The sequence below is a fragment of the Pleuronectes platessa genome, chromosome 4 (assembly GCF_947347685.1).
Source record: "Pleuronectes platessa chromosome 4, fPlePla1.1, whole genome shotgun sequence".
Lineage (NCBI taxonomy): Eukaryota > Metazoa > Chordata > Actinopteri > Pleuronectiformes > Pleuronectidae > Pleuronectes > Pleuronectes platessa.
In genome coordinates, this window is record NC_070629.1 from 9287564 (window position 1) to 9299673 (window position 12110).

The 12110-nt window shown below is 42.5% G+C and overlaps 1 protein-coding gene across 1 annotated transcript in view; it reads right to left on the reverse strand.

Annotated features, from left to right (window-relative positions):
* Nucleotides 1-12110, reverse strand: part of fbrsl1 (fibrosin-like 1) — a 287043-nt gene that overhangs the window by 195200 nt on the left and 79733 nt on the right. Inside the window, exon 2 of the mRNA XM_053420416.1 lies at nt 7107-7331. Within this exon, the coding sequence (XP_053276391.1) occupies nt 7107-7331 (225 nt within the window). The remainder of the gene's footprint in view (nt 1-7106; nt 7332-12110) is intronic.

Genomic DNA, 12110 nt, shown 5'->3' on the forward strand with positions numbered 1-12110 from the left:
CAGAGCAGCTCCAGTCTGACAGACACATGCAAGACACTGGCTCCATGTCCGCAGGCCAGTATGATAGTGAGGGCTTTGCCTGAGGGGGGGTTAGAATAATAGAGTGGAGTGTCCAGAGGTGTTTACATATACGACATTGCTAGTGGGGTGTGTGCTGCACAGGGCAAAGCAGCGCACTAATGGACAGACCAGGCAAGGTGATGTGCATGTGTGGCTTTCAGTGTCGCTTGAGCAAGTCAGCATTATGTGTTATTCATGATTCCTAGTTGAAGCATGCTGAAGGTCAAAGCCATGTTGCTGTGTATCCTGCAAGCTTTTTTCCCCCTGGTGCCCTCCAGCAGAGAATCCGGCCATCCATCTATCCATCCATTAGCTTTACCACTACACCATTAGCTATGGAGGTAGGGGGATGGGGCTGGAGCCAATGCCAGCTGACATCTGGACACACCCAGCACAGCCACTCACGCTAACATCCAATTACTTTACATGACCAGGTACTGTAACATTTATGTTTTTAGAATGTAGGAGGAAGCACGAGTACCAGTTAACACAGGTGAATGTGTAATCTCCAGACAGAAAGACCCAGGGAGACCACCACCCAGCCTGGTGTGGTCTCTTTTGGTTATTCACCTTAACAAATGTTATAGGAAGCAATGACCTATAATGTAAATGACAAACGTGTGATATTACACCTGATTGACTTGTTTTGATTTAACTGTGAGTGTGTTTGTGTGTGTCTTCTGTTGTTTTCCAAGATGGCTGAGGAAAACGACTATCGTGGTTGATGCTGACCTTCAAACAGCCGAATAGTTAAGAAGGAAGTGTCTGAAGTTTCATGGATAACTGACTCATGTGTATGAAATTCAGTGCAGATTTTTTTTTTACTTGATACTAAGATCAAATTCAACTGTTACAAAATGTTACCTCATACTGGCAACTTATAATTATTTCATTATTGATTAATCTACCAATTATTTTATAATTTGATTAGTAGAAGCCTAAAATACTGAAAAGCTCCAAACTGTGATCAATATAGCTGCTGATAAGAGATTCACACATTCACTAATTATTGTGAGCCCTGTGAGCCAGGAGAGTGTGTGTTACTCCATTGGGTCAGATCAGGGTCAATGTTTGTCTGTATATCAGAGGTTACAGAGCCAACAGAGATGAACCCTGAATGCTCAAACGTCTGATGTTTTCAAAGGGATCCCAGGCTTACGGCTTCTCTCTGCCGTTTCCTTTCTCCACCATGGAATACCAGTAATTAGCGAAAACACATCGTTTGATAATCAGCAATTTGTATAGCTTGGTAAACTGTGAAACCAGGTTATTGCTGCAACCCCGGTCCTCGTCCTTCGAAAACATGTCCAAACAACATATGTGTTACTCTCTCTCTCCCTCTCATACACAATCCTACATCAGTCTGGAGGTCTTCTTATCAGATCGATAAGAAGATCGATCTTCTTATCGAAGAAGAAGTGTCAAACTCTGCCTTGACACAGAAGCTCCTGTCCTGTGGTGAGCTTCATTGCACCCCAGGGTGCTTTTAGCAGAGCAGCGCATCACCTCGCCTGTGGATCACAGCGGGTGACAAGAGGTGGAGACGGCTACTGACTGGAGCGACAGCAAGGTAGAGAAAAATATGGAGAGGGAAAAATGAGATGGACTCCCAGTGTGGGGGTGTGAGAGGGGGCAGCCTGAAGGAAAATGTTAGAAAGTAAAAAAGTGCACTTGTGCTGAAAGTACACATCAGCGTGTTCCATCAATAGTATATGCCATAATGTGTAAATAGTTGTTTATTACACTCCATATCAGTTCCTGTAAGAGTTTTCACAGCCGTAAATAACCCTCTCACCTCGACTTCACATCAGATTAGGGAGGAAATCTCTTTTTTATATAAACACCAGGTTTAAAGCCCGGGTGGCTGCTCTGTGTCGTCCACAGTTGAATACAGTCTTTATGTGCCCACGTCTGCTTTGTTGCATGGAAGGATCTACATCAGGACTTCAATTGTAAACAGTGCATCAACACTACCATGCGTAAACTAACTGGCTAGCAAACAGAACTGTGAACATTAAACAAATGCATACACTGCAACAGAGTGTGTTGCTGCTGCGGCCAAGGCCATTTTCTATGGTCGATAACATCCACTCCTCAATGAAGCCCGGTTCATCTGCAGACGGACATGTTTATATGCATTCGATTACATCGTTCAGACACACTTAGGATGCATGAAATTATAACATTGATCTTTCTTAAGGTCTTTTACTCAGAGCTCTTAAACAGTCACTTCAGACTTACAAAAATAAAATGAAGATTTGGAGTTTGACTTTTACAGCTGCCGTGATGATCACACACTGCTCTGCCATCAGGGTAACAATTCTTTGGAAGGTGCACACTTTTTATACAGCACCGAGTGAGCTAACACTCAATCTTTAGACAGTGGACGCACTAAGAGTGAATCTATGAACACCTCCCTCCCATATAGCACAATAACCTGAGGACATGCGTCTGTATTTGTGAGGATAAACAGGAAGAAAATCTATTGTATTGATCATCTGCTCCCACAAAGGATTTGCATGAGGCAGGTTAGTAAACAGGCTCTGCAAGACCTTCAGCAGACGTTGGTTTGGTCGTGCAGTAACAAACTCATGTTATCATGTTATAAGAGCTGGTGGTTGTGGGATAAAACAATAACTCAGAGGATCCATTCAGCTTGTAAAACATGCTTAGTCAAAGGTGCTGTTCCACTGCTTCATAATTCATTGTGTTATCTATAATTTAGTAGTTATGCAACACGATCATCTCATTAGCCTCATTAATCAGCATTGTGATTATGACAGGAACTGGATGGTGTTGTTTCACAGCGTAATTGTTGGTTCTCACAATAATAATAATGTAGCTGGGTATTGAGAGTTGTATTTAAATATTAAAGGCATATTTTAGCTCTTGTATTCTGAGGACTGAAGCCAGGGGCAGGTTGAAAGATACTTTGCACCTAAAACCAAGACGAAGATTAAAGCGAGCAACTGATAAAGGAAGGAAAGAAGAGACGTTAAGTGAGAGCAACAGGGATGAACCAGGACAGAGGAAGTAAGCAGCGGTTTATCAATCAGACAGTTGGGAAGGGAGATGTCTCCGGTTATCTACGGATCACAAGACTGAGGTGTTTGGTTTTTTAGGGGACTTGGAACAATATATCGGGTCAATGTGCCTCCTGCCTGAGACAATGTAGCTGCTGTCACATAAAAACCACAGAGCTGCACTTTTGTAGAACTTACCGAAAAGAGCTTTTTCTGTGTTGTGTTGTGTTGACCCCATGACAGGTGCCACATGTGGACAACTGCTGCTGGATTGTCACCATGAACTCTTCTGTACACTTCGAGGAGTATTTGGCTTTGCATTCCTCTCGTATAGTCTGAATGCAAGAGCAATTGGGGATGCGCCTCAGCCCCATTATTTCAAGCTGCACTAAAGGCTCATTAAAAAATGGTTTCTCAATATGCAGTAATCTTACTTGGAAAGCAGTAAACAATACAGCATATGTAAGAACCGAGATAAAGCGTATCGGATTCTTTACTTTCATATTATGTGTTCCAGGGACAATATCTTGGTAGAAAATTAAGAGAAAAACATTGTGGGTTTTGGGCTGATTTCAAAATCTCTCTTTTATGTTAATCTCATAAGGAGCATGTGCAGTAAATCTTCAGAGGAAGTTAATGTTGAATATGAGACTCAGCTCAGCAGAGGTTATATAGTTTTCATGACAGCAGCAGTTTGCTGATATAATGAACTTATTATCTGGAATGTAATGTAGATCTGCTTGAATTAATTGCAGCCTGCTGCCCTTACAATGTGATGAGAGCATCAGCTAAATACATAATTTCCTACTGTCTCTTAGCAAACTAAATATCACAGCCAAACTCATTTTCAGCCATGTTAACTTCCTGAGGAAATCTTATCTAAGGGAGATATTTTTATCCATGAAGGAGACCTCCGGGCTACACAGCCTCATTATTTAGTTTGGCTTCCTGGCTACATTTCCCCCTCTTATCCTCAACAGCACTATGGTGGATCTTGGCCTCAGACAGGAGCATAAAAACATCCTCCCATTTAAACAAACTGTTAACACATAGATGGGCTATCTCGCTGGGACAGACTCTGGGTCTGTGGGCTCAGCAGTGTGCTTGAAGCTGGGGATATTGGCAGAGCTGTATCTGCAAAAACAAACAGAGAGCCACTTGTGCAGTCAGGAGAGGAAAACAAGGGTAGGGTGGCAGTTTGAACCTGCCTTAAAGCAGCGTGACAACAATCCCTTCATGAAACACAAACATAAGTCATAAAGGGTAGAAGGGCTCTATTTATATAGTGCTTTTCTTTGCCATGCATCCATTCACACATTCATACAGTGCATCTATGTAGATCCCACAGCTGTGAGGGGCAGCTTGGGATTCAGTGTCCTGCACTGAGACACCTTTAACCGTGGAACGGAGGAGCCAGGGGTCGAACCACTTACCCTCTGTATAGTGGACGACCCTCCCCCACATCCGCCCAAATATGTCACCCTTAATGTAATGCCCCTAATGTTGTTTAACCAACTATTGCCCATGACAGTGTTTCTCTCTTTTAGCAAGTCCAAAAACTCCCATAGTGCACCTCTGCTTTTACTCATTAGGAGGTTTGTTTATCTGTGTTTGGGAGTTACCTCCCCTTTCAATGGACAACTCAACACACCTGACAGCGACACACACCTGAGAGACCAAGGAGTGCAACAGCAGCTGATGGCGCGTGGCAGCCCAACAGACCTCGAGTCAAGACACCACTCTGGTGACAGAGCACAGAATCTATTTCACGACATTACTTTACACTGACGGGGACACTGCTCCATCACTTATGAACTGAAACCATACGACAGCCTCTGAGCTGGCTGAGCTTGGAGCCTGGCCTGGCTGAAGGGGATGCCCAATGGGCAGCGTCGTGGTTCACTGGTCTCCTGGTGGAAGACCTCTCCCTTATCAGATAGTCTGCCTCCACATAGGTAAGTGAGGCATACGCTTCAAGTAAATCACACACACTGCAGGGACTGAATTAAATGTTAGTTTAAGGAGCGAGCAATGAAAGTAGGCCTGGCATTTAATAATAGCAGCCAGTTCTGTTTGTCTCATAACAACCTACAATACAGTCTGGGTATTAATCACTCTGCTGCTATTGTTACAGGCTGCTGCTGTGTGTCCTCACCACTGTATTAGCTGCAGTGTCACTGCTGTGCTCGGGATTTCGCTGAACTCTATTCAAACTTTGCTTCCCTTTAAAAATAGAACAAAGTGCTGTCACCACCAAGCAAATACATTTGTAAATAGACAAGTGCAAGTAATCCACTGGGCCTCAGCAAGTGACTGCATGATCACATCTAGCTGTTTCTTCAAATCAATAATGGCAAGATGTTTGTTTTGCTGATGTGTTCAGGTACTCACTGCATCAATGAATATGAAAACATTTATTTGATTGATTGTATGATAGTAGTGGCAGTCAGCAGAATCATGGGAAAGAACAGAATGAGCTTTCACTTTAAACAACAAGTGAGGAAAGGTTTCATTTCCAGAACGACTAATTAAATAGGTACATTAACACTGCATTTTGAATACAGAATTACTAAAGATCCAGATACAATGACGCAAAAGTAAACTGCTGATGTTGCTAATATTGAAAAGCTGGCAAGAACAGGCTGCACTCTGATACATCCCCCCCCCGCCATCAGCCCTCTGGTCAAAGCTACGCCTTACCACGTGGCCCTACCTCTTTGTTTTGTGCATGGCCATGAAGAGGTCGTGTTGTCCCTTTCTGTATGTAATGTTGGGGTAGTGGCCCTTTAGCCCTTCATAAGTAGTGCATTCAGGACCCCCCCAAAAACAACGGAGTGGACGGACATTCCCGAATGCTTTACTAACAGAGTGGGTCAAATGCTCATAAATGCAACTATGAAATATTGTACAATAACCATCGGAAAATGTTTAAATCCAGCAGAATATCTAACATAGATCGAGTAACAAATGAAAATGTCATTGAATTGCTGTGACAAGCCATTCAGGAAAATCGCTATTCACACCATCAAAACAAGCAGATACACAGTCTGAGAGAGAGTAACAAGTAACATCTGTTGCTCCCAAGTCCAGTAAATAAAGTTTAAAAGAACTTTCCCTGCTCATGTTATTTCAGTGCGGGGCTGAAATTTCTATGGACATGACTGACGTTACATTGAAATAACTAATCACGACAGACTGACTGTGTTTTGATCAATAGATTAATATGTCCCATCTGTCCTGCAGTTGTCAGATGTGTCAATTTCATAATGTTGGTTGATAACGGTTGTTATTGACACTGAAATAATGGTTAGCTGCTGATGAAGAGGCGAGTGATGTCCCAATTCCTAGGGGAAGATTTTTTCTAACCCTCTCCCAATTAAGGGCCCTTCATATCTAGGGGTAGGGCCAAGGGAGAGGAATCGGGACAGGGCCTTACACTGGGTCAAACACTTCTATTTCAAACACCAAGAACGAGTGTTAAAAAATGACATAATGACACACGTTATTTTCACATTGACTGAGGCAATGTAAAGTCAATTTTTTGACAGCTCTAAACGGTTGAAAACTCCACATGACAGCCTTCAGCAGGTGAATTTGAAGAAAGTGAGTTTCTCCTCATTGAACACTGATCTGTGGTTTGATGGTGCACAGATCGAGGCTACTCAAGTAGTTTCAAAGAGGTGAAGTTATCTCTTAACTACTATGGTACAAAGTCCCTGCTGACACAAGAATAAGTCAAATCACACCTGACAATGGAATAAGAGACTGTTCATGCTGCTCAACTCGTTTGGAAAATTCCCCAAAGATCTTTTTTTCCCCGTTACAGTGAATGAGGAGCAGATGTCAGCTGGATGGAAAGAATATATGTGGGAAAAAAAGTCTGCCCTGCTTCCTCGTTAAAGAAAAGTGGCGTAAAAGCCAAAAAGCCTCTTTCACTTTATCCGAAGCACAAACCAGTGGTCCATGCATGTAACACTTGTTGAGCTTCTCCAAACAAGATTTACTTGTAAATATGTGACTGACCATTTTGTTCTTCTTGGAGTACGTCTTCTTCAGCAGCCGCTCATTCATCCTCTCCTGCTCCCGCTGGGCGTGATTGAGGAAGCCGTTCTCCAGTGGATCAAGCACGGGCTGGACATTCTCCTCTTCTTCCACCACCGCCTCGTCTTCCTTCTTCTGCCGCTTCGCCTCCTTTTTCTCCTTCCACCTCTCCTTCTTCTCCTGTGTCTTCACAACCCTGGTCTTCTTCTGCAGGAGGAAGTAGAGAGCTGATTAGACATCTAAACATTAATTAAATTAGAATGTGTGTATAAATATGGACAGGTACATACAGATGATCGATACAGTGGAGCAGCCAAAGTATAAACAGCTAAACACTGCTGCTGTAGCCACTTATGAGAGGTGTCTTTGGAATAAATGTCAAAATGATTAAATTTCAAGAAGACAGTGTTAGTGGAAGCTGTATAACCTTTTGCTCACAGACATTACTTTGGCAATTTTTTTAAAAGCCCTCATTACTTATAGGAATTATGCACTTGAGCTGCAGTGGCACAGCTACTAATCAATACCACACTGACAAGAGAGAGTTGCTGCTTTGGAAGCCTCAAGGATTTCCTTGAAACTTGCCTCTAAATGTTGTTAATCAGTCTGTTAATAATATTATTATCTCTGCCAAGGAGGTTATATCCCCCCCCCCCCCCTGTCAGGGTGTATATTCTTTCTGCTATGGAATCTCAATCTAAGAGATCCTCAGTGTCTTAAAGTGACTCAAGTACTATACCTAGTACAAACTAATTGTTATTTATACTTTACTTGAGTACCTCCAGTCTTTTAAACTTGATACTTTGGAACTAGTGCCTTTATGTGACACCTACAGGTATTAGTTAATTACCTCCACCATTGAGGTCATATTTTCAAACCTGTCCATTTGTTTGCTGGTTTTGTTGTAAGAAAGATTACACAAGAGCTACCTGACATATCATCACGAAACGTGGATGTGGTATTGATCCGTGAAGAACCCTTTCATTTTTGTTGTGGATCTGGATCAGGGGGCAGATCCAATAATTGTTCATCATTTGCTATCACATTGTGTGGGGGCGTTTTCAAAGAATAATTCACAAATCTTGATTAAAACACAACATATTTAGAGGACTGATATTTATGAGTGTGTGAAATTTGGAGCTTGATTAACTCTTTAATTAAATGGGACTACTTGGCCTTGAAGGAGGTATCCACTCTACTCAGTGACATTCCAGTTATAATATGTTTGTATCTCCTTTTATTTACTTTTTCCTTCATTGTTATCGCAGCTTCTCATTGTCAGCATTTGCATTTGTTTTGTCTCATTCTTGGCTCATCTGTCAATTGTCAACTGCACTACCCTGTATGACAGGTGCCATACAAGTAAAGTGTTATCTGATTCTGATTGATTGAACCAATCGAACACCAGGTGAAGCCAAGTCTATGAAAAACCACCCTGCTGCAGCAGACAGATATCTGTCAGACTGACGGGGGAGATGAATGTGTAAAAGAACGGAGGGAGGTTGTGCCACAGCTGGCAAACAGTCAAGCACGCAACCCTTTTCAATACTGGCTCATACAAAGCAAGCAAACACTCCAGCAAAGAGGAGCGTCTCTCTCTCTCTCTCTCTCTCTCTCTCTCTCTCTCTCTCTCTCTCTCTCTCTCTCTCTCTCTCTCTCTCTCTCTCTCTCTCTCTCTCTCTCTCTCTCTCTCTCTCTCTCTCTCTCTCTCTCTCTCTCTCTCTCTCTCTCTCTCTCTCTCTCTCTCTCTCTCTCTCTCTCTCTCTAAATGTTTAATCCTGTAGACAGCAGTACAATGCCTGACTGGAGCCCATAATCACTTTATGGCTCTGATATAATGAGCTTATGATATGAAGGGCTTCTTTAACACACACTAGAGAGAACATAGTTGCTGAACACTTACACTAAGACCAAACAATTTCCCCCTTTAACTAATCATTCCTTTCAAGCTTCACCTACAGTCTATGAAATTACTGTTTGTTTATTGGAATTCAAACACAATTTGAAAATGCTTGATACCTCTCCTCCAGCTCACTGTACGACCAGTAGGTGCTAAATCAAGCTACTTCGCTACAACTTCAATCAATTTCAATGACACATGACCCACAGCGAATGTGTCAGACTTCTCAAAATACTATAACATTACTTTCACATCATGTCACAACCTTGGCAGGAGAATTATAGTTTGTGTTTTGCTTCTGGACTGGCAGCTCCACTGAAAAGCTTGACAGTCAAAAACATGGGAATCCTTCCCACTACATCCTTCATTCCATCCTCCCACGGATGAACGTGGCATTAGTCACACAGCCGAGATCAAGCTCTAGATTCTTTGGTAGATTGAGCAAACTTGAAGACAACATGATATATTGAAGAGCCGCGCAAACAAATTGACGCACACACACATTCATGTTTGTACAGTTATTTTAGTGAGGACACTCATTGGCATAATGCATTCCCTAGCCCCTTACCCTAACCATCCAAACTAAATGCCTAACCCTAACCCTTAACCTAACCTAATTCTAAAACTTAACCCACAAAGAGTCACAAAGAGGGGACCGGCCCAAATGTCCTCACTGCGTAGGTTGTAGGCTCAAACTGGTCCTCAGAAAGAGAGCTGTACAAGAGCAGACACACACTCACACAAACACAGATCAGTCATCTCTTGGAAAACCCAGCTGCCTAGTGACCGAATTGTAACTTCCTCCTCCTTCTTCTCTCTGCTCTCCTCCTCTGGCCTTCTGCTGCGTCTTATTTCCAGATCTCATCAGGCCCGAGTGGAGCTGGTGACGCGCCCCTGCCTGGTAAAAGCCTGCCGCTGGACATGTGTGTCTGAGTGGCAGAGGACGACGGCCACGCTGCTTGAAGCTGTGTGGAGTTCAAGGCTGAGGGCTGCTAGTTCACGTGTCAACATCTGTTCACAGCCAGCAGCGCTCGGCCTGACCACAGATAGCTCAGCACTCCGTTTGAATAATCAAATTATTGGCTCCGAGGGTGGGAGGTTAACAGATGGCTAGTACATTAGCTGAGGGCATTAGTCACATAACCGCTAATGAATGACACCTTTTGTGACAAGAGGTGAGCGCGTGTCAGGCACTACAAAAAATTGTTTAAGTACAAGCTAAGTGTAAGTAGACTTTAATTAGAAGAGCCCAAGGATCCTAACAGCACCCACACAAACACCTTCATTATGATGTTCTAGTCCAGGAATCATGGCATAAATTACTTTGTGCTACACTGAGCATGTTTGGAACTGAATAGCGTCTTCTTTCTCTGACTCGCTGGTACAATTCTCAGGCTCCCAGGAGAAGCTGTTTAGAAACACACTTGTTTCTGTGAAAGAGATTTACTTCTCACTACTTGAGAGGGGGAAAAAAATTGCCTTGATAGTTATTTAAGACTGTATAAGACACTAGCTGACTTTAGGAAGATTGTTTATTTTTTTTCATTGTGAGAGTTAAAACCATAGATAAAGGCTAGATGTCTCGTCCGCGTTGACGGCCAACGGAGTCGAACGTCCGAACGTGGTGGCCATCTTGCCACAGGCGGCTCGCTCACCCATAACATTGTGTTAGTAGTGGTGCATGTACTTTTTAAATAAAATAAAATAAAAATAATTCTTGATGTACATTTGTAAAGGGAAATCTTGTACCTATTTAGAACATTATTCAATTTTTTTAGAAAATAACATAATTATTAATAAGTATGCATTGTCATAACTAAATCTCTACGTTTATAAAAAACCAAACCGTTTAAAAATTGGTTGAAAATTTAGCAAGTTATGGTTATTTAAAAAGTACGTACCACCACAACACAATGTTATGGGTGAGCGCTCTGACTGTGGCAAGATGGCCGCCATGTGCGGACGTTCTAATCCATTGGCCGAGACATCTAGCCTTTATATATATATCTATGTTAAAACTATTTCTGCCACAGTATATGAAGTGAACACAATAGACTTTAGATCAGAATACAGGGTAAATGGTCTTGTATTTATATAGTGCTTTTCTAGTCTTGGTGACCACTCAAAGCACTTTACAGGACAGTTTACATAAACACATTCATACAGTGCATCTATTAGCAGCACTTTTTGTTCTATCAGGGGTCATTCGGGGTTCAGCATCTTGCCCAAGGATACCTCGGCATGCAGATGGGGAAGTATGTGGATCGAACTGCCGACCTTCATGTTGGAGGACGACCGCTCTACCCTTCAGCCACAGCCGTCCATGACAGACAACTTCTCTACAGCTGCCCCCTCCCTCTTGAACTGCACCGACCCGCCCACTTTAATACCAGTGTAAGACTGCTCAGCTAACACAGCTGAAAGGCTGACACCGCTTTGACACAAGGATTTTGTGTCATGACACTGACATCATACAGCAGCTCTTCTCACCTCACAAGGGCGACACATTAATTTCTCATGAGGTACCAGACGCTATTAACAGGCCACTTATGATCCGATTCATAACCTGAGGAGCGTTGTCAAAGAGCTGTTACACAGACAAAGCAGCTACAGCCTGCCAGCAGAAGAGGCTGAGTATCAGGTGGTTATTTTTATTTGAAGGAGCTTCACTGAGGACTGTCCATCAATAATAATAAAATGCAGGCTTTGGAATTTGAAATTTTCCATCTGCTCACTTATTAATAGAAACATGCCATTGTGAGCAATCCTGCTGCGAGTGGTGGAATCAACAAAGTGTGTCGAAACGCTCTTATTAGCATTCTGGTGGGTGTCTGTGTGGTTATCACCCGTCTCATTCAGCCAAGGTGGAAAACACAGACACACAGGGACTACAGAGATAATGTGACAGCTTGACACTCTTATCTTCAGTTGAACTTCATATTTGAAAAGAGAACTGACATTGGCTTTGTGTGTGAGAATGATTTAGAGCCTTTGCATAGAGAAATCATGGAAGATTAGTATTATCTAAAGTAAAGATGACACTAATAGTGACCTCGAATTGGAATTACATTTCCCTGTATGGTCTG